A 23327-nucleotide genomic window follows, 5' to 3' on the forward strand; every position below is an offset into this window, starting at 1 on the left:
CCTCTGTGGCCTCTGGGTCTGCCTTCAGTAATGAGAACTGATACCAAGAGAAATATTTGATCTAGTGTTTATGTACCAGTAAGCTTTTGCTTTTTCTGGTGCTGAAGCACAGCAATAAAGTCTGTCCATTTCCAGCATTTGCCAGCCAGATGCTCCTAGCAGCTGTCAAGTAGGGCATAAAGGAAAGCAGCTGTCCTCTGTTGTCTTCAGTAACTGGTAAACACGGGCCCTATACTGGGAATTTGCTAGTTTTTGCTGTCATAAAAAGTAGGCACAGAGAGGCTTAATCTTCTAGCTCATTGCCCACACATTAAAGTACTGCACCAAGGAACAGCAAAAGCAAAGCATCTTGGAAGTTGACTATTCCAAGTTGGAGGTATTAGCAACCTCATTACAAAGCATGAAGGGAGTTAATTCAGGGTAAGTAACATGTTGTCTTTACAGAATGCCACTTCAAAGCCAATACAGGCCTACAATTTCCATTAGATCCATGGGTTGTTTGGGGGAAATGGAACATAATGCTTGCTGACTGACTGGGCAGGGGTTCATGTCCTCTTAGCCACCTGAATCCACAGCAATCTTTTCCAGCCATGTCAGTCTGGGGTTGAAGGCTTGCATTCCATCTCTGTGAATGCACTCAGGATCTAGCTGAACTTAGGACCCGCCAAAAGCCAAATTTGGGCTGAATCCTGCAAGTGAAGGGAACTCCTCACAGCTGTTCTGACAGGACTTTGAATGTGCATAGGCTGATGTTTTATGAAGCTACCCTGGGTGAGATTCCTGTTAACAGTTCTTCTTTCGAAGACAGAGGTCCTTTGGCTGGCCAACTCCCATCCCTTGCAGGGGCGCAGCTAGTGCCAGCGCCTTCCGTCAAGAGTTTGGGTGTAATCTTCAATGCCTCCCTTTCTATGGAGGCGCAGGTTGCAGCTACAACAAAGGCAGCATTTTTTCATCTCTGCCAAGCTAAGCAGTTGGTCCCTTACCTCTCTCGCCCTGACCTCGCCACTGTGATCCATACGACGGTCACCTCCAGGCTTAATTACTGTAACTCACTCTATGTGGGGCTGCCCTTGAAACCGACACAGAAACTCCAGCGGGTGCAGAATGCCGCGGCAAGACTCCTTACGGGGTCTTTGCTGCGGGATCACATTCACCCAGTGCTATACCAGCTGCACTGGCTCCCAGTGGAGTACAGGATCAGATTTAAGGTGCTGGTTTTAACCTTTAAAGCCCTATACGGCATAGGACCCTCATACCTACAGGACCGCTTCTTCTTGTATGCCCCATGGAGGACCTTACGGTCTGCAAATAACAACACCTTGAAGATCCCGGGCCCCAGGGAAATTAGACTGGCCTTGACTAGAGCCAGGGCCTTTTTGGCTGTGGTCCCGGCCTGGTGAAATGCTCTCCCACAAAAGACCAGGGCCCTGCAGGATTTGACATCTTTCCACAGGGCCTGCAAGATGGAGCTGTTCTGCAAGGCCTTTGGGCAGGATGCGGTTTGTATAAAACAAGCCCAAAGGAGGCCCCCAACCCGCTCAAAGGTCCTTGTATGATCAGTGGAAACAGTTGGTCCTGGCAATTATTAACCACTCTAAATTGCCCGGATTTTAACTTGTCTGAATTAATTTTAAGATGTATTTTAATTAATTGTTGTCTGTTTTTATGCTTATTGTGTTGTTTTTATGATGTTAGCCACTCTGAGCCCAGCCTCGGCTGGGAATGGCGGGATATCTATCTATCTATCTATCTATCTATCTATCTATCTATCTATCTATTCATTCATTCATTCACTGTGCATTACTTAGCATGGCAGTACAGGAATTGTGCCAGAATTGGGATGCAAAATCAAGGTCCAAAGACTCCCCAAGGTTAGTCAGGGAACAATTCACATAAATCACCACAATGAAGCAACATGCAACTCCCCAGACTGGCCTGCCTCCATTGATGTTATGCTTATCCCTGTGAGTTGTTATGAGGAGTCTGCTATTAAATAATTTAATTAATAAATAGCTTTGTGGAGTTAGTGGGTGAAAACACAGGGAACTGGGGCTCCGAAAACAAAACAAAACAAAACCCTCTATGACAAATGCATGTTTGGTATGGCACAGAACAATTAACACAGATTCTGAGGGAGCAGGGATGGGAGAATCTTTATTCAGCCAAATGGGGGAAGAGGTGACGGGGAGCCACTAGAAAGGAATTATTGGCTGCCAAAATCTATTATACAATCTCCCTGGCAAGATTGTACCAGGAACATGAATGACGCATACATGGGTTCCAGCAAGCCCTTATCAGCCTCCCAGTGTCAAGACAGGCTTGCTCTGCACTAGCGGTAGTGTGGCGGCCAGAGCTCAGAAGGCATGCTTGGGCAGGACTGTCACACGCTCCTGTTCCCCACCTCCAAAGCCATCCAGGGATTCCAGCCTGCTCAGGTGAGCCAGACTTCTTCCAAGAGCCTCTTCCAGTTGCCCACGGATGGCCTGGACCCGGTCCAGCTCCACCTGCAGTGTCTGTTCATGCTGAGAGCTGGCAAGACTATGCAGAAAGGGAAGCAGATTAGGAGCAGTTTAGGAGTTGTTCTGCCAAGGTCTACCACCCTCTCTCTGCTCCCCACTTACTCTCATTCCTTCAAAAGCACCACCCACTTCACTCCCCACAGCTGCCTTTCAGCAACGCTCTCGCCAACAGAGAGAAAACAGGGGAAAGCTGTGGGTGCTGCGAGGTGGGTGCTCACTTCTGACAACCTGGGTATACAAACAGTTCTTACAAATAACACCTTGAGGGTTTATGATTTACTAAACTAGCCTATAATCTTTGTAGATATGTCAAGCAAACAGCAAGAGGTGGGAAAGCAAGGGAACATAAGCGAAAGAGTTTCTAGTCGCAGCTACAAAGAAAACTCCAGCTCTACCCATCAAATGCCTCAGCACTGGAGGCAGGGGAACAGAGCAGCTCCTCACCTGTCAGGATGAGCTTGAAACTTCACTAAAGTGCTGTAGAGCTGCTTTTCGGCTTTCAGGGTTTCATTCAGCTGATTCTTCTCTGCTGCCAGCCCCTCCAACACCTGCAGCAGCTGAAAGCGCAAACATTTGCCTTCACTTTGTGTTACGTGAGCGTTTTAATGCTATTTAACAGTCAAGCAAAAACAACCTTGTGCCAGATTGTGACCTGAGCTGCATTTATGCTGCTTGCTTCTCTTATTTCCTGAGGAAGATCTTGACCGAAGGCAGATGCAGGTGGACCACTCCACATACCTCAATCAAGCCTGCTTTTAATGGTGCTGATATCAGAGTCTTTTGCAAAGGAGGAAAGCCTCCAATTTCCCACAGACAGAGAAATAGACCCCTTAATTTCAGTGGGTCTACTCTGAGTAAAACTTGGTGAAGTGCAATCAACAGAGGGCTGCCCTTAGACTGCCGTTTGGGGATTAAATGCCTGCTCAGGAAGTTCACAGTCCTTTTCAGCCAGTCACCCTCTCACTGTAGTCTCACAGTGCTGTTGTGAGAAAAGCCTACATAGGTAACTCTGAGCAACTTTGAGGAGCAGGAAACAGACATAAATCAAACTAGCCTGTGTCCACCACATCGCTGCGACACTTTTCTGCCATACCTGCAGTCTTCTGTTTTCAGCAACTTCCTGTCCTTGCTGTTCCATCTTGGCTACCTTTTCCTGAAGCATCAACACTTCCTGGGAAAGTCGCTCAACTACTGGCATTTCTTCAGGGTCAACCAGCTGCATTTGCAAGTCCTGGAAGTCAAGGAGAGAGTGACTTGGAGAATGGAAAAGCACAGCCATGGCCCTGGGCCATGCGTCTACCACCAACTTCCAGTCAAGAGATCTTCCACATCATTAAAGTGTGGAGTACATCTGGAATGGGAGGCCCTGAATTAAAAACCCAACACAGGTCTTTCATTTGCAACATCCCAAAGAAGGCCTGTGATTAAACAAACTAAACCGGCTTCATATTAAAAGATTCTGCTGCTTCTTATAATTTTGCATTTAACCAAAGTTTTCTGCTGCCAGTGTTAAATCATATACTAAACTATACACACAGATATCTGCAGCCAGAGAGAACCAGAGTCAGGGCCCTTTAGTCCCACCTTTATGAGTTCTTCTTTTATCTGGATGCTTCTAGTCAGAGATTCAACATCAGAAGCTTGAACCTGTAGCTCCTCTTCTTGGGAGACCAGGACAGACTGAAGAGCAGCAAGTTCCAACTGTGGAGAAGAGAAACGAGAGCCAGTAACAGCAAAGAGAAGGCAAGGGAGAGAAGTGCCACATGAGGATGTGGCAAATGTTTCTCATGCTGTCTTAGGCTTGCCCGTCTGCTAGATCTGTTGGCTGGCACATGGCATCCTTCACTAGGAGAACTGCCCAGAACTACAGCCCTTCCTTTCCCGCTCAGCAGGCAGCACATGGGCATGCTGGTTGTGCTGCCAGGGTCTCTGTTCCTCAATACCTTGACTCAGACTCACTCTGCTTTCCTTCTCCTTTTGTGTCAAAAGCTCAAGCTGTTCTTTGGCACCAGTAAGCTCTTCCTCAAGTCCAGCAGTTGCCTCCCAAGCTCCTGGAGAGAAAGCAGAACAATGTTAGGCTGGGATCTCATACCTCTTACCCCGTCTCACAACTTTAAAAATCAAAAGCGGTGCAATCCCTGTGGAGAGAAAAACTGGAGGTGAAGGGGAACTTTCAGTTGAAAAACAACCAGAGTAAAAAGAGTTAAGGATCCCACTTTCCTCCCCAAAGTTTTTTTTTTAAATGAATACACACAGAGAGAAAGATGCATGCAACTATATAATCACATGCTGATTCAGCTTTATTTATTTAGGGCATTCCCAAAGAAACTCCTAGATCAGCAGAGAACAGGAGACAAAGTAAATTAATAAAAATTAATAAGAACAAAGCAAAATAAATAAATAATGGGAGAACAGAATCATATTCATTATTAGCAACAGAGATTAACAGGTCAGCTGCTCCCCCTCCCCTCTCCCCAAAGAAACCCTGGACTAATAAAAAAGCTTTCACCCGGTGCCAGAAAGGCAGTCTCAAAGCCAGGTGATTTTCCTTCAGGACACAGGAGGGTGCTGTGCACCAAATTAAACCTAGTGCAGTGATATCCACACAAGAGATGGGGAACCTGTGGACTACAACTGCCAACACTGGTCATAGTGGCTGGGGCTGATGGGAGTTGCGAGTCCAAGCAACATCTGGAGGGCAAAAGGCTCCCCATCCCTGGACTACAATGACAGGCAGCACCTGCCCACTGTGCTCAGGCAGGGGCAGTTCCCTGGAGGAGCAAAGGGCCCCTGCAGGCAAAGCAAAGAGCTCCATCTCCCTGACAAGCAGCTGTGGGCTTAGAGGTCACATGCGGCAGAAGCAGCTGAATTGTTCCTGCCAGCAAACATTCTGGGTGGCCAAGGGTTAAACTGAATGGAAGCTGCTTCTGGACCAACCTTTCTCCACGTTGAAATGGCCATCTCCGTTCTTAGATGTCATGGTAGTGGGGCTCTTGCTTGAGCTTTCTTGCCTCAGTGCCTAAGAACATAAATATACACATTATTTCACTGATAATTCATAGGCCTTGAGAGTTTGAATAAAGTATTCAACTCCAAAGTTGAACAATGAGAAACTACAGTGTTTGCTCACAGTCTGTTTTCTCCCTCTGAGAAGCACCAATTCTGCGCACTCACTTCAACATTGCTCTCATTTCCTTTAGGAAAGACTTCAAGGCTCTGCTCTGAAAACACTTTGCTTTAAAACTGCACACATAGGGCCAAGCTAGATGTGGTGCTAAATGCATCATTAGAAACCATTTCTCTCCATATGGTCCTGGGCTTGCAGGCCAGGCCATCATGCAACCATTTCCCCTGAGCACAAGCGGCACTGGAGGCTGAGGCTGAGCACCACTGAAGATGGAAGAGTCTGCTCAGGGCACAGATTATTGCAGCGTGGACCTCCATTTCCTCACCCCTTTTCTTTCCAAGCAGGCCTTCCCCTCCCCCTCTCAGGCCAACCTCTGGGAGGGAATGTTCTCTCACAGAAGCACATTCTTACTTCCGAGTCATTCTTCTGCAGGAGATGGGCAGTGGAAGCTTCCATCTTCTCTTGTGAAAGCTGGCCCTGCAGTTGCTGACGTAAATCTTGCAGCTCACAACTTCTTTCTATTAAAGCCCGTGCCATTTTCTCAGAAGATATCTGATAATGATAATGATAATAATGATAATGATAATAATAATAATAGTAGTAGTAGTAGTAGTAGTAGAACCCTGCCCATCTGATTGGGTTGTCCCAGCCACTCTGGGCAGTACTGATACATCACCTAGGACTGGTATGAGGGCCAACCGTGAAGGCGGCTCTTCCTGGTGGTATATTGCGAGTGAAACCACTGCTGCTCCCGAGTCTCTCTGCCACTGAGGCAGAAACAAGCTGCAGCCAGGCACTGGTGGCAGAGGGACTCGGGAGAGGTGGAAGTTTCACCCAGCAGTGTAGACTCTAGATTAGCGTACTCCTGCCCAGATCAAAAGTACACCACAGATCAAAAGCACACCCTGCCACATGGACTGAACCAGATATAATCTGAGGTAGGATTCCATGGGCTCTGGGGCAACTGCGAGCCTGAGCCACACCAGACAAGGCAGATTGGGTGTGGATGCCAAGCCTCCAACATCCCCTCGGAGACTACATCCAGCAACTCAGCAGGGTGGGGAGTGCGCTCACAGAATCCCTAGCCCGTCATGAGAGCCCAAACATGAGGTACAAATATTTGATATGGAAAGACTCCTAAACAGAATACACAAAGAAGGAAGCATACTAGACAGAAGAACCTGAGGGCATAAGAAAAATCCCGAGGGATGAGGCCAAAGGGCCATTCAGCATCCTCCTCTCACGGAGGCCCACCTGATGCCCATGGGAAGCCTGGAAACAGGGCCTGAGGGCAACAGCATCCTCCCCACTTCTGAGTCCCAGCATCTGGTTTCCAGAGACATATTACCTCTGGAAACAGAGGAAGAATGTAGCCATCGTAGCCATGCAGGAGCTCCACCTCCCCAACCACTGAGTCTCTCTTGCTGAGACAGAGACGCCTGCAGATGCATCTGGGAGAGAGTGGCATTGAAAGCCCAAGAGAAGAGTGCCAACCCCAGTGCACAGCTGCCCACTTACACAACTCTGCTGCTCTCTGGTGTGGACAGCTTGAAGCAACTCCTGAAGCTCAGCCATTTGCTCCACAGTCTGCCGGCTCTTGTCACTGAGGAGCTCCTCTATGATCTGCTCTTTCTGCTGAAGGCAGAGATACAGCTCTTCCACAAGCTCCCTCTGCCCAGGCCCCAGCTTGCATAGCAGTTTTGCTGACAGCGCCTAGGAAAATGACAATGACAAGGATAATCAAGAGGGAGGAGGAAAGCAGGCCTTCCTATTTCAGACAGGGTGCTGAGATCAAGGAGAAGAGGAAATTTCAGAGGTTATTCAACTATGATTGCCTGGGCACCATTTCTGGCAATGTACAATGATCAACACAACCAACAACTGCTTTCTGGATTCTGGTTTAGTAACGATGTCGTACCTGCAGAATGACTGTGAACCTGGATCAATCACTGGCTGAGAGGAGCGGGCAACAGTCCCAGGGCCTCCCAACAGAGCTGCCTTTCTCACTTACTTCCACTTTCTTATTCCTGTCATGCAAAGCCGCCTGCAGCTGCCGGATTGTTCCCTCTTGCTCTGCCTGCCACTTGAGAGATTTTGCTTCAACTTCCTCTTTCAGCCAGCGCAAATTCTGGTAGCTTGTCAACAGCTGCTCAAGTTCCAGACCCTTTGCTTTCAGCAAGCTCTCCATTCCCTACGGGAGAGGGGAGAGAGTGGATAGCAAAGAGATCAACAGAAGGCCAAGCCAGACCTCCGTCTAGATTTCTCATGGTACAAAACAAGCAACAGCAGGTCCTTTTTGCACACGGCACTGGGGGGGGGCACAGCTCTACAGTGGTATGCGTACTTTGGACGTTTTAAGGTTTTAAGGTCCAAGTTCAACTCCTGCGATCTCTGCTGCAGAAGAACCCAATTCAGGAGAGAAAAGCCCTTTGCAGAGACTTTGGAGAGCTACTACAAGTAAGAGCTGCTCAACAGTGGAACGGTCTCCCACAGGAGGCTGTGGACTTACTCTCCTTCCTTGGGGGGTTTAAAGCAGAGCTTGGATGGCCATCTGTCATGGATGCTTTAGCCGAGATTGCTGCATTGCAGGGGGCTGAACTAGAGGACCCTACTCTACGGTTCTATGATTCTATGTGAGGATAGAAACGTTGGGCTGGCTTGTTGGCACCATTAGGTATAATTAAGTTGTGCTGAGTGCTACTATGAAACTCTGGATTAACCCTAACATAGCTCAAGTCAACCTAAAAGCAATGGCAAAGGAATTGCTGCAAGAGTCGTCTTGAAGAGTGCTGCATTAATACAGTGTCAGTCTCAAGAGTGGGCAGGAAGCCACGGCAGACGGAAGGAATGGCATAAGCATTGCCCTTCCAGCTGCAACCCACCTGAATGGTAGCCTCATTATGGGAGAGGACCCTGCGCAGCTCTTCCAAGTCATGCTCTCGCTCTTTCACAGCCAAGCGAAGCTGCTGCAGCTCCTGCTCCTTGTCTTCAAGCACACAGAATTTCTCATCGACCGCTCGCTGCAACAAAAAAGGCCACGAGTGGGCAAAGAAGTAGCAAGCGTCACAAAGACAAGCAACCAAGATTATAATTTAATAAAATACATATAAACTATTTAAATGGTTTACAAACATAGAAAAGGGGTTCCACAATATTGTGGAACTCACAACTCACACCCCACTCATCGTTTAGAGGGAGATTCAGCTCCCCTTCCCCTCTTCAATGCGCCAGACAAGAGAGAAAAGAGGACATCTGCTCTTGGCACTGCAAGGGCTGGTCCAAGACATTTGGCTGCCTGGGGGAAAGGGCAAGATGCAGCCCCGCCCCCTACAGAAGCCACCCAGACTGCCACCTAAGAGCAGCAGGCCACCTCAGAGGTGCAGAGCAGGGTGCTCTGTGCTCCGCAAAACCTACCAGCTGAGGAGACCTGGGACAGCAAAGGATGGCACCAGTGTGAACACAGAAAAAATACACAAGAGATTGTGCTGGACACCTCTGTAATTACCTCCAGGATGGCATCCCTGTCTTTGATTCGTTGTTGCAATTTCTTCACCATGTTATCAGCTGATGTGGGGCTCTTGTCCAAGCTCTGGTGATACTGAATAAGTTCCTTAGATTCCTGCAAAAATGGAACATATTGACACCATCAATAACACCTGAGCAACTTCAGAAAGCTCCAAGAGAGAAGCAATGCTGGTGAGAGATCCAAGCGTTCTTGGGAAGGCAAATGAAGCAGTTGTGAATAGGGACAAGGAGGCAACTTTTCTGACCCACATTTACCCAAGGTCAGGGCACAAGCCACAGCCAAGCATGGCCTTTTATCATGAGACAGCAAGGACTGGCCCAGCACCTTCGACTCCTTTAACCTTGACTGGCCACTGCAATGTACTCTAGAGCAGCCTAGATAGGGCTTACCTTGAAAGCTTTCTGAAAAACCATTGCATGCCTGCTCACAGGATGGGGGTAGCCACAAGCAGTCCGAATCTGAGTGAATTTATCTGCAAAAAAAGCTTTGCACAATCATTGCAGGAGATCTTGGGGTCTATACCAGGCCCTGATGGCAAAGGTGGTTCCGTTAAATTACGAACCACCTGAAAGAGTCTCCTGCTGCTATTTTCTGCAGATGCAATAGAGGCAGTGAAGAAAGTGAAAAGTGAAAGTCCTCTTCGCCGTCGCTTGGTAGGCTCAGCGTTGAGCTCTAACCTGTGTCCGGTCAGAATCAGAATGAGTTTTCTGCCACTGGCACCCTAACCGTCTCAGCAGTTGTTTCCGTGATTGGAGAAGGCAATGAACACATGCAAAGGGTAGGCAGTGGCTAGAGTGGGGAGGGAGGGAGGGAGGAGGCTTGTATTCGCAATATACTGCTGGGTTGGAAATTCTGAAATCCTTAACTGCAGTCAAGACCTCAAACTGCTTTGGGGCAATGTTTTGATACATCACCCAGCCCTACTATGTATCTGATCATAATGCAGTTATGTGGGGGCCATAACCTGGGGAAGGCTTCTAGTATCTGGTGTATTGATATGTCTTTACTTAATGATTAACATTTTGTTCAACCAAAGTGGGAAGAGACTATACAATATTTTGAACTGAATTAAGCAACAACCTCTGTGTGAAAGTCTGAATGGGAAGTGTACAAAGCACGTATCAGTGGACATATTATAGCACCTGCCTCCAATAAAAATCAGCTTAAAAACAAGGGAAAGAATAACTTGATAAATGAAAGAATCTTGGGCACAAATGATTAGAAATCCATCTACAAAATACAAAAAAGTATGAATTAAATAATATTCTTTCTCAACAGACAGAATTCATGCTTGCATGTACAAAGAAGAAATACTAGGAAAATGGTGAAAAAACAGCCATGATCTTGGCTAATTGTTTAAAACAAAAGAAAGACAGAGCATTGATTCCCAGTATTAGAGGGGCAACCAGTGAATTATAAAATTCTCCAAGTGATATTAATACCCAGGTTTTTTAAATTTCATGCAGAATGGGCAACTCAGTGAAAGTAGAAAAGGAAGATCACATGTCCTTTTAAAAATAAATAAATACCAAATTTAAACCGTATACAAAAACAATTTTAGCATCTCTGATTTTAAGATCTGGATTAGATGGATTCCCATCTGAATGATTTAAAACTGTGTGGATCTTCTAGCATCAAAACTATGTTTATTATATGAAGAGGGGAATTCTTTCAATGACATTCAATCAAGCATATATCGGTTATACCAAAACCAGACAATATCATTAACTAATGTAAATATAAAGATTTTAACAACCGTTTTGGCAAATAGAGTGCAACAAGGGATATTGCCAATAATAATGAGTGACCAGGCAGGATTCACTAAAACTAAACATGCTTCAGACAATATCAGGCTAGTGGCTGATCTAATAGATTTAAATAGAATAAGAAAGTAATTGTTTTTTAAGGATACTGAAAAAGCTTTTGATAAAATTTATAAACAGTACATGCAGGAAGTGCTGGCTAGATTAGGATTTCCTTTGATATTTGATGCATCCACATCCAAGACACAGGAAATACTCAAACACTTGACAGAATCCTTAGAAGCTAAAAAAAACCCCCAGCTATTACTTTTTACAGAAGTTTAGTGTCACTCTGACACACAGACTTTGAGAAATGAATGGAATAAAGAATTAACAAGCCTCATCTTAACTGAACAATGGGATAATGTTTTAGCCTGTTTCTAATGTGTTGTTAGATTCCTAGCAATGCACTGTAAGCCAAAAGCAGAATTAAATAAACCTTCCATTACTGAGCTTTTCCTTTGAGTACATCCCAATATGCTCTGTTGGCACCAACTGGTGTGAAATGGCTGCTGGGGTGTTTGAGCCTCATTGTGGTGGGTGTCATTCCTTTTCTTTACTATACTTTTCACATATTTTAGCCAAGTAAAAGTGAACAAAAATGCAGTTCCCCACAAATATTATAATAAATGTGTGCTGAGTTGCAATAGGTTCATTTCCCCGTGCATCGTTACATGAAAGAAAGGTAGAGCTGGGTATCATCCGCATATTGATGAACACCCAGCCCAAATCCCCTGATGATCTCTCCCAGCGGCTGCACGTAGATGTTGAAAAGCATGGGGGAGAGGACCGAGCCCTGAGGCACCCCACAAGTGAGAGCCCAGGGGTCTGAACACTCATCCCCCAACACCACTTTCTGAACACGACCCAAGAGGAAGGAGCGGAACCACTGTATAACAGCTCTACACCACTCCTCTGTTCTTTTGAAAATGTTATAGCCTTTGTGAGAAAAGACAGAACTACTGCAAAAAATATACAGGATGACAGCATCATGCAGATGAACAAAGCTGGTTAATTCCAGACTAGTGTGGAAGATTCCCTTTAGCAACTGTATTTCCCAACACAACACCAACAACTCTGGGAACTGTTTTGGTTTTATCTTTGGACCTTCTCACCTGTTAAACACACACACCATCTGAAATAAGGTGTGTTTTTGCCCAAACAGAATTTAACAACCCATCTGTATCTCACCTGTAGAAGCTGTTCTCTGCAAGCCAGCCTGTGCTTCAAATGCTTCAGTTTCAGCTCTTGTTTCTGCATCTCTGACCATCTTTCTCTTTCCAAAGTACAACATTGCCAGTTTTTGTTCTGCAGCTCTGTTCTTACTTGTTGAAGAGCACAACGCAGCTCCTGGAAACCAACACAACAATGTAGTCATTAGTCAATCAGGCCTGGAAGCATCTCTGGAGCTCTCAAAAGGGCAGAAAGGTTGAACTGAGCTGCAACAGGGAAAGCGACAGGACTGCTCACACTCCCCAAAAGGCAAACTCTGGCCATTTCCACCACACTGCCACAAACTGGTTGTGTGAACCTTACTTTTACAGTTAGTAACGTGAGGCTTTTTATTTGTGACATGAAAACATTTTCTGGCCCTTGAAGTACAGCAAAGGACAATGCAAGACATCCAGCTGTTCGAGCTCCATTTAGGCCTGGTCCCTTATCTTTCTCGCCCCGACCTGGCCACAGCAATCCACGTGACGGTCACCTCCAGGCTTGATTATTGTAACTCGCTCTATGCAGAGCTGCCCTTGAAACTGACCCAGAAACTCCAGCGGGTGCAGAACGCCACAGTGAGGCTCCTTATGAGGTCCTCACCGTGGGACCACATTCAGCCAGTTCTATACCAGCTGCACTGGCTCCCGGTGGAGTACAGGGTCAGGTTTAAGGTGCTGGTTTTGACCTTTAAAGCCCTACATGGCCTAGAAGTCTCGTACTTACAGAACCGCCTCCCCTGGTATGCCCCGCGGAGGACCTTAGTGTCTGCAAACATTAATACTTTGGAGGTCCCGGGCCTCAAGGAGGTTAGACTGGTCCCGGCCTGGTGGAACACTCTGCCGCAAGAGACCAGGGCCCTGCAGGATTTGACATCTTTCTGCAGGGCCTGCAAGACAGAGCTGTTCTGCCAGGCCTTTGACCTCCCTCTTTCTATGGGACCAGCACGGATGGCCGGGCCCGATGAATATTTAATATTCCTTACCACTATAGTTGTTGCCATTCAATTTCATTTTGATTTTAATGTGATTTTGAACTCTATTTTAATCAATCTGTGTTTTTATTGTATTATATATTTGGTGTTAGCTGCCCTGAGCGTGGTCCTGGCTTGGGAGGGCGGGGTATAAATAAATTATTATTATTATTATTATTATTATTATTATTATTATTATTATTATTATTATATTTTGATGGGTGAAAAGGGCTCAACGAACGAATTCATGCCATACCTGGTTGTGTTTCCATGCCGCCTCTTTCTGCTGCTGCTCCTCTTGCAGCCATGTTTCTACAAGGCAGGAGGTCTTCCTGGCCTCAGCCAACTGGAGATCCTTTTTCTGCTGAGCCGTCTTCAGTTGCTGCACTTCCAGCTGAGTAAAGAAAAGTGTGTTCTGTACCTCCAGGAGTGCTACCGGCTGTGTCTGCTGCAACATGGAGGAGCCCCCTGGGATCTGCAGAAAGGTGAAAACAGAAAAGGTGGGGGGGGGGTCAAGACTGAAATCACTGCCCAGAAAAATACTGGAGCTTTTAAAAGTGCATTCCATGGTATATCATAGGCTCTTGCCGGTAGCCAATGCTGCAGGCAAAATTCTTTAAGGGTGGAACATTTTCAGACAGTGAGGAAGTAGCTAGTGGCATCTGCATGTACACTACATAATCTGAATAGCTTGGCTGTGTATTTTGTCTCCTTGGAATCTAATGGGGATTATCTTTGTTTACTTATTATATTATCTTTGTTTACCATATATTACAATCTACAGCTAATTTTCTTGAAATACAGTACTCTAAACATCAGGTCAATATACTTTGAACCTCTAGTTCAAATGTCTGGGATAAGACAAGACATATTCAATATAAGACAAGAAATATCAAAATAAGATACATACCTGCAATTGCCCAAGTTGGGTTTTATGTAGTGTGTCTTGTAGTTTGGCTATTGTCTCATTCTGCCCTTCAATTACACGGTACAGTTCTTCAGACTACAGGACAGAATTGAGCAGTGAGAAATTAGCAAAGGCACCTATCACCTCCCCCTCCGGAGACATAATCTGTAGTGGGGTAGTTGAGATAGTGGATTTCAACATTGCATTATTTCACATGTTCTCTCTGCACAAGCGCTGCCACTTGCTACAAGGAGCAATCTCCCAACTCCTCCCCTGAGTGCTGTTCTGGGGGGGGGGGTCCCCTGAATCCCCGCCAGAGCCTATTTCAGGTAGAGCACAAAGCAGAGGCCCCGCTGCACAAGACAGAGTCCTTCATCTGATGGGCACGTTCGGGAAATTCCGCCCCAAGGTGCAAGAAGACTGTTAGAATTTCCTAAAATGCTGTACCAGAAAGGACAGCTCACCCCATTCTCTATAGAATTATCTTACCCAATTTCACATACTGGGAAGATTTCACATGCTACAAATAACAGTTAGTTGTAATTTTGAATCACTGGCTCTATTTCAGCATTTACTGGACAAGGAGATGACAACACTACAAACCTCTTTCTCTTTGCTCTTCAAGGTCTCATTCAAGGTCTGGATTTTGTGATCCTGTCTCTGGGATGTATGCTGAACAGACTTCAGTTCAAAATCCATCTCATTCAGTTTCTCTTGCAGCTGCTAAATGTCGTAAACAAACACACACTTTGAACTCGACCATAAAAGATACTCCTTTCCATTCTCAGTACAGGCACACCTCAGGGACAACACAGGTTTGGTTCCAGACCACCAAAATATAGGGAATATTGCAATAAAGTGAGCCCCACAATTTTCTTTGTTTCCCAGTGCATATAAGTTATGTTTACACTCTACTGCGGTTTATTAAGCCAGGCCCCGCCGGCTGCAGGGGTGGAGCGGAGAGGGAGGCAGCTTCCTTTCCCTGGGAGCAGCTGTGCTCCCTACAGCTGCGCCCACATCCTCGTAAGGAGAAGTATCTGCAAAGTGCAATAAAATGAGGTACGCCTGTACAGCTTTAACCTACTGCTGAATTACTCAACCTTTCTACATCTTTACATGAATTGCAATTTCCTAAGCCTCCAACATATATTGTGTTATTGTAAAGTTTACTGCCCCATAATTTTGGGAAATTTTAGATGAAACCTGAGGATTTCAGGATTCATTTTTAAAGTAAATGTGTAATACACAACCCCTAGCCTCACCCTAGTGTTAGGTTGCATTTTGTGATACTAGCAAACTGACTGCTTCTGACTGTGACAGATCACATCCACAGGCAGAAATGACAATGTGTGCCTGTGTGTAACACACTGATGGCTCCAACTGGCCCAGAAGAGTTTTTTAGGCTTGAGCACAAAAGTTTAAGCCCACATGCCCCAACCCATGGATTCAGTTGTCTCGACACAAATGCAGAGAGTATGGGAAACAAACAGGATGAAATGGAACTTTTAATTCAGGATGGCAAATGTGGCCTGCTAGGTATTACTGAAACCTGATGGGATGAGACTCGTGACTGGAATGTAGGAATTGAGGGATATAACCAGTTCAAAAGGAACAGACCAATCAGGGAGGAAGAGTCCCCACCCCAGGCTTAGGAGGAAGTGCACAGCATCGAAAGTGCTGAGGCAATAGGTCTGTGTCTGGTTGTCCCCAGCTCCGCATTTCCATGTCTTGGACAAAGTGTTTTTCATCTAACACACATCGCCTGAAGTATGGAATCTAAACCCTTCCAGCTTTTGAAAATAGGACCGAACCTATGCATTTTTGACTACGGGCACAGGCACCTGTAGATGTTATGACCACCATACAACTAGACATAGGCCAGGAAAAGGCTATAGATGTCTCACCATGTGTAGTGTTTACTCACACACTAGCCCCAAATCTATTTAATGCACTTTTGACTTTTATTATTTAAAAAATACCTTGTTGGTAGCATCAAGGCAGCTGATTTTTTCCAGCAGTTCTACATTATTTAGTTCAGATGCTTGTTTGCCTTGTGATAAGTTGCTTGGAGTCAGTTGCTGCTGGTCTTCAAACAAATACTGAAAAGGGTGAGAAAAAAGTGACATTTGCTCAGATAAGGTTCCTTTTGCAGTTTGCTTCCATTGTTATATAGCTCAGCAGGGAAATGGACTGGTAAATGAAGGAGATTCACAGTGAGAGGCTGGCCTTGGGACAATTTAGCTCTTCCAATTCCATAAACACAGCTTTCAAGTTCCCTGACATTTCCATTTTCTACCCAAATATCTAATTTTCCATCAGTTACTAATTAAAGTATCATTAATTATCCCCTTCCCCTGCTCTTCTCAATTCCATTTCTTGCTATTCATTCCTCATTCTTCCTCATTGTTCTAGCAAAACTAACCAGAACTCAAGTTACTTTCTTTCTTCAAGCTGTATTGGAGCTAATATGTCTAGTACAAGAAGTCTGTGTGCGTTTATTATTAAAATATTTCCTGCTGCCTTTCTGACACACAATGACATTCAAGGCAGCTCCAAAATATTTGTTCTCTGTTGCACAATTTCCCCTCATACGCCTTTAAGTCACTAAGCAAGGAGTCTGATTCATGTTCATCAGCACAAAGTTGCCTCAACTCCATGACTTCCTACTGAGGTAATCTGTAGTCTTTATCACTTTCCCCATGATGGCAAAAGCAAGGTCTGGCATTAACAACAATTGTGTCCTGTGCCTTGAAAGTCTGTACTGCAACCAGGCTCAGACTCACCGCTGAGCTTCAGGATCCAGAGGTGTCTAGGGAAATCACTGCCCAGAGACCTGTACCTTAAATAGCCCCGCTCTGTGCTGCCCCTGAGTTGTGGAGTAAAAATATTTCATAACCCTTTTGCTTCATCTGAGTGCCCTCCCAAATGCCATTAAAGGTCTGATGTATGGAATATCCTCCCTATAGTGAACAGATTTAGATTCTGATATCTGAATCTGTCACAGGGACGTCAAACAAACATTTCCTGGGGAAAACCTGAATTGCTCCATCTTTCCCAGAGCACAGCCTTTTCTGAGTGAGGGCAATACACTACTGCTGACAGCTCTACTCAGACGTTTCTTGTCACAGCCTTACTAAGCTGCGTCCAAATTAATGAGTTGTTGTTTTATAGGGAAGACCAGGATCTTTTTCTGCTGCAAGCTGATCACTCCTCCGCAGGTAAAAAAACTGTGTATTCCTAATAAAGTATGTCTAAGACAACAATGCTACTAATGTCCCACGTGCTCCAAAAACTGTAGACGCTTGCAGAAAAGTTGTGTACTGTATTAAGCTGCTTGGAAATTATTCTGTGTCACAGTAACAAAGAACAGAGAATGAATTCCAAGAGCTTTTGCTTGCTAGTGTTTCAAGGGGATGGTGGTATAATACGGCTCTTCTATCATTGCTTGTTACTTTATTGCCATTAAAATTACTGTTTTCATTATTTTGTAGTGCTTTTTCCTATTTGACATTTCTTGGTGTTTTTAAGTTGATTACTTTTATTTGTTAGTTTCAAATACTTGTACCCCACCATTCAGGACAATGGCATGACAAGGTGGCTTACCATCACAATTAAAAAGCAATAGATTTAATCAGTAGGTTGAGTAAAATTAAGCAGCCACTAAAAACAGCAGGTCAACATAAAACCATTAAAAGAAAAGCTACATGAGACAAGTCATTGGGGCTCATTTAAGGGAACCCAAGAGGAGCTTGCTGATTATTTTGAGAGGAGTTTCAAAGATCTACAGCCACTCCTTGGAGTAAAAATATATGTATTATTCAACGTATGGTGGAATTTTAAAACCAAGCCACTTAGCTCCTCTGTTTTTACCAACTAGTTTATTCCATCCTGTCTCCAAAAAAACAATCATAATGTACCTAGTTCTCACCCCAACTCCTTTTTATTACCAAAACAAGCCTGTGAGGCAGGTTCGGCTTAGGCAGGCTGACCCAAAGTGAAGCTCAAGGCTCAGTACAGATTTGATTCTAGGTTTCCTCAGAGTTAATCTGACATTCTAGCCCTTAATGCTGGGAGGCATCCTAAAACTGCATCAGTGTCTTACTTCAGATGTTAAGCACAGAATACAATATCTGGCTCAAGTACCAGATATCAAGTTTTCTAGCAGACATGTAACTTGGCCCGTTTCTGATTTTCCACGTACAGCTTTAAAGCAAGCCGTATCTGGATTAAAAAGGCCTCCTCTGTTGCAGTTTGACAATGAAAGCAACCCTGGCTGGTGACAGTATTTTGTTGCCCTCAAAGATAAGAGTGTGGGTTTGTAAATGATCAAAACAGAAAATTAAATCCATTATCTTCTTAAAATTAAACATGGGTTATTCTCTGGCACAGTGGCTCTTGCACATCCAGCTCTTATGTTCAGCATGCACTTTTAATACCATATTTTTCTCAAATATGATTTTACTACAACTGATCTGACCTTTTCTCTTTAGCTTGTGAGACCCACCCCACGGGCACAATCCGATGCACACTTACCTGGGAGGAAATTCCATTGTACTTAATGGGACTTAATTCTGAGTAAACATGCATGGGATTGCCAGGTAGCCACTCAAATTATGGGTCAAAAAGGCCACAAACCAGCTGAAGGCCAAAAGATTTGGGGATATTTTCAGTGCTACGACAATTGCAGTCTTGTCATACCTAATGACTTCAATTTAAGCCAAAGCTCTAGAAAAGGACCTACTTCTTTGCAATAGTGATAACCCCAAGGTTTAACAGAATAAGATTTTCTCAAGGTGTTACAAGCTCAATATAATCCTCAGCCGCAAAAGGCTTCGGAGGCTCAGCTCTTAATGTGAAGCTTCCACTACTGTCTTTAAAAGCAGTTCAGTGAGCTTCCCCTAATCAAAGCTGGATGATAACTAGATGAAAATGTCATTGTCACCAATCATTGGTATGCATTTTTAAAATTTTCTGCTGCTAGCTGAAATCAGCAGTTATCACTGACGTGAATCCAATTCGGCTGACATGGATGTTTCTAAATTAAAGATGACAGAGTCACAATTTCTTAAATACAACCAGAAGTTGAACTTAATGAGATTTCAAATTCTAGCAAAGCCAAGAGAATCCAAGACTCCATTGCATATGGTACCTAGAATGTTGGCGACTGCAGCTGACACAGTTCTAGGGGAGCTGCCATTAATTCAAGGTGACACACCAATTATTTAGAATATCTAAACTGCAGAAGCACAACCCCATATTAGATCCCATCTGTACAAGGTCACTAAGAGGAGAGAAAATTGTCACAATGCTGCCAGGTGTACACTCCGTTTACAAGACCACCCCCTCCTCAATCCATGCCTTTTAAGGGTTTCTCCTCCTTCAAAAATAATTTTGCCAACTTTGCAGTTTCACATTTTGCAGTTTCACATTTTGTACTTAATTACATGACAGCACAGAAAGCGGGATTTTGTTCTGCTGCCCTGATGCTCAACACATCCACTTGGGGGGAATATACGTTTTGAATAAAATGCATTCTTAACGTTAAAACGAAAACAAGGATTTGTAGCCCCTTTACATGCGCGGCCAGCCGCTCCTTCGGAAACCTAAAAAGGAGCCGGCAGATCCGGAGGCTGCGGCATCCCCTGGCCGAGGGCCTCGCCGGAAAACAGGCTTCTCCTCCCCGCTCGGCTCCCTCCCGGCCCCCGACAGCAGCCCTTCCTTCCCCGCGGCGGCCCGGGAGGGCGCTACCTTCGGCCGCAGCGGGACGTAGTCGGCGCACAGCTCTTCCCACAGCTCGCGCAGCTCGGGCGCCTCGCCCGGAGCCCCGGCCGCCCCCTCGGGGCTTCTCCGCGCCGGCACCGGCAGCCGGCTCCCGCGGGGGCTGCGCACGGGCTTGCAGCCGAAGGCCTTCAGCAGGCTCAGCGCCGCCGCCAGGCCGCCGCCCGCGGGCCCCGACGCCAGCGACTCCAGCGAGGACGAGCCGGCTTCCTCGGCGCGCCTCCGCCTCCGCCCCGGCCCGTCCGCCTCCGCCTCCGCCGCCTCGTCGTCCAGGCTCTCTCCGTCGCCGGGGCGCTGGGGCTGCCCGGCGCTCTTCGCCGCCGCCCTCCGCGGCACCCGGCACACGGCCTCGTAGTCGGCGTCGGCCACGCGCAGCGCCGCGCAGCCCCGGCACCGTCGGGGGGCTCCGGGCGGCGGCTCGTCGGCGCGCGCCTCGCCCTCCGTCCAGCACTCGAGGCCCGAGAAAGCGAAGTCCTCCTGGAGCAGCGCCAGGTAGCGGGCGTCCCAAGCGCCCCCGCCGCCCGGCTGGCCCTCCGGCTGGCCCTCCGGCGGGGCCTCGGGGGCGCCGTTGGTCCTCCGGTAGAGGGCGGCCAGGCACAGCTTGAGGCGCTCCTTCTCCAGCAGCAGCCGCTGCAGGCGCTCCAGCGACAGCGCCTCGACGCGCGCGATGACCGTGTCGAAGCGGTAGACGCGCTCGAGCAGGAAGGCGCACTTGCCGCAGGCGAACTCGGCGCGCCCGTCGCGGGACACCTCGCGCCCCGTCGCGTGAGCAAGGAGCACCTGCAGGCTGGGCCGGGAGGGCGGCGGCGCGGGAGACGGCGGGGCCCCCGACGCCCCGTGGAAGAGCCAGCGCCGGTGGGTGCCGCACAGCGCCCGGCCGCACACGCGGCACCACTCCGAGCGCATCCCCAGCGCGGCCCCGAGCAGCCGCCCGCCGCCCGGCAAGAGATGCTCCGGCCGCGCCCGCGCCCGGTCCCCCGGCAAGATGGCGGCCGCAGCCGGCCCGCAGAGGCTTCTGGGAGTCGTAGTCCCCCGCCCCGCCCGGCAGCCCCCGGAGCTCTCCAGCATCCCGGCTCTCCCGGCCCGAGGGGAAGGGGCCCCAGCACCCGGCGATGCAGGCAAAACCCTCCAAGGAAGGATGGAGCGAGCTTTTTCCTCCCACTCTGGAGGGCAGGACTTGAACCAATGGGCTCAGGTCAGTATTAGAAAGAACTTTCTGACGGGAAGAGCTGTTCCGCCGTGGAAGGGTCTCCCTCTAGAAATTGTGGACTGGCCTTTCTTGGAGGTTTTTAAGCAGAGCTTGGATGGCCATCTATCCCGGATGCTTCAGTTCAGATTCCCACATTGCGGGGGTTGGACTAGATGACCGCTGAGGGTCCCTTCCAGCTCTACAGTTCTATGATTACGCCATCTTAAATGAACTTTCATGCAATCAGGATTTAAATACATAGAACACAGTGACTTACTAAAAACCGGAAAAATAAAGTTTTAGGCAAACCTTAAACGTACAGTCACATCAGATATGCAAATTCAGATGCTTTGAGCTTGCATTATGTATGTGAAAGGGATGAATTATGTATCTGTGAGTAATACAATTGACAGAGCAGTGATGATGACACTGACTCAGTTTGCAGATAAAGCTAAGCCAAACCATAGCATAGTGTGAACTCACAGTCCTCACAGACTGGCATCACTGAACTCCTCCCCCAGCTCTCCTGCTGCCATGCTTAAACCATTACTCAGTTTAGGGTGCTGTCTGAACCTGATCTCCTGGTTTTTGGGGGCAAACCACATGCCCAGGTTTGGATGGCACACTTAGCCAAACCACAGTGCAGCAGCAGGAGGACCAATAATATTAATTCATTATTTCTATGCCGCCCATCTGACCAGGTTGCCCCAGCCACTCTGGGCAGCTCCCATCAAAAAACTGTAAAAGCACAATACCACATCACACACTAAAAACTTCCCTTCAAATGTCTTTTAAAAATCACATAGCCACTTATCTGTTTGACATCTGCTGGCAGGGCATTTCACAGGGCGGGTGCCACCACCGAAAAGGCCCTCTGCCTGGTTCCCAAGGGAGGAGTACAGCTGCCAGGAACGTACCTGCTTGTGTTTTCCCCACTAAACAATAGTTTGGCTCAGCATTACATGTGAACTAAGCCATTGGCAATGTATGTTTGATTCCGCTGAACCATAGGAACACAAATCCCACATTAAATTAGTGCCTATGGAAAGAGGGTCATGGCCTTTCCAATAAATGAGCCACCTTTAATACACAGGATAAAAAGCCATTAAGCTTTAGGAACAAAGAAAGGAGGAGTACACTGGCTCTAACACATATATAAATAACAAAGGAGAAGTAAGACAATTATTCTGTCATGAAATTATTACTGTAATGCTGCATTTAATTCTGTGACTCACAGAATTTTTTTGAAAGTTACGGTATTTGAGGACCAAAACATTTTTTATACTTTTAAAAGAGACTTAGACTGGAACCTAAGACAAATAATTGGCTTTCTTCCACCACAAGGAGAACAAACACAGTTTCCTTCCACATTAGCTATTTTCTCTGGAATCGCCTTCCTTTGAATACTCACCTTGATGGAGAATCCAGAGGGCATTGTCAGATAACTGCAGTTGACTGTTGTTGTTGTTGTTTTGTTAAAAAGTTAAAGGACCCCTGACAGTTAAGTCCAGTCACAGATGACCCTGGGGTTGCGGAGCTCATCTCACTTTACAGGCTGAGGGAGCCAAAGTTTGTCCACAGACAGGTATCCAGGTCATGTGGCCAGCTTGACCAAGCCGCTTCTGGTGCAATGGAATACCGAAACCAGAGCAGAACATGGAAACGCCATATACCTTCCCACCAGAGCGGTACCAATTTATCTGCTTGCACTTTTTGGCGTGCTTTCGAACTGCTAGGTTGGGAGGAGCTGGGACAGAGCAATGGGAGCTCACCCCATCGCTGGGATTCGAACTGCCAACCTTCTGATCGGCAAGCCCAAGAGGCTAAGTGGTTTAGACCACAGCGCCACCCGCGTCCCTGTTTTATTTTGTAGGGACTACAAATTGCTCAAATGCAGTATTTTGTATGTAGAGAAATGCAGTTGTTTCCCCATTCCCCCATTATTTCCTCCTGTAATTTCAGTGCAGGATGAGCAGCTACTAGCTATTGCCTGATATTATAAGTAATTAGTAACATAACTCCCTGGTCTTCCCATGTCACTGGACCATTTTATTAAGTACATTTGCAGCTCCATGCTTCAGGGGGCGATATTGCCTCAGTCCTGCTAACAGTCATGCAGGAATACACACATGTACAAAGAGAGAGAGAGAGAGAGAGAGAGAGAGAGAGAGAGAGAGAGAGAGAGAGGAATGCCACATAACAGCAAAGGCACCTTCTCACTCCTGGCAGCTTTGGGGCTTTTTATCTCTTTCTTTGTCTACTGGTGGGCTTAGGAGGAACCATGCTGCTCCTCT

General features: G+C 46.7%; 1 protein-coding gene across 9 annotated transcripts in view; it reads right to left on the bottom strand.

The window, feature by feature from the left end:
• Nucleotides 1-23327, bottom strand: part of PDE4DIP (phosphodiesterase 4D interacting protein) — a 103132-nt gene that overhangs the window by 35810 nt on the left and 43995 nt on the right. For 3 of the 9 annotated variants that reach the window (XM_053391058.1, XM_053391059.1, XM_053391055.1), the window contains exons 1-17: nt 19815-20768; nt 16046-16165; nt 14670-14789; nt 14070-14162; nt 13416-13634; nt 12166-12324; nt 9152-9265; nt 8529-8666; nt 7658-7837; nt 7165-7359; nt 6058-6198; nt 5457-5538; nt 4479-4570; nt 4104-4220; nt 3613-3750; nt 2964-3076; nt 2402-2538 (exon numbers count right to left, since the gene is read on the bottom strand). In XM_053391058.1, coding sequence (XP_053247033.1) covers nt 2402-2538; nt 2964-3076; nt 3613-3750; nt 4104-4220; nt 4479-4570; nt 5457-5538; nt 6058-6198; nt 7165-7359; nt 7658-7837; nt 8529-8666; nt 9152-9265; nt 12166-12324; nt 13416-13634; nt 14070-14162; nt 14670-14789; nt 16046-16165; nt 19815-20750 — 3094 coding nt within the window. In that variant the 5' untranslated portion in view covers nt 20751-20768. Of the gene's footprint in view, nt 1-2401; nt 2539-2963; nt 3077-3612; nt 3751-4103; nt 4221-4478; nt 4571-5456; nt 5539-6057; nt 6199-7164; nt 7360-7657; nt 7838-8528; nt 8667-9151; nt 9266-12165; nt 12325-13415; nt 13635-14069; nt 14163-14669; nt 14790-16045; nt 16166-18599; nt 18765-19814; nt 20769-23327 lie in introns of those variants that run through there. The other 6 variants (XM_053391057.1, XM_053391056.1, XM_053391061.1 and 3 more) reach the window with 5 other exon arrangements.

The sequence above is a fragment of the Podarcis raffonei genome, chromosome 6 (genome assembly GCF_027172205.1).
Source record: "Podarcis raffonei isolate rPodRaf1 chromosome 6, rPodRaf1.pri, whole genome shotgun sequence".
Lineage (NCBI taxonomy): Eukaryota > Metazoa > Chordata > Lepidosauria > Squamata > Lacertidae > Podarcis > Podarcis raffonei.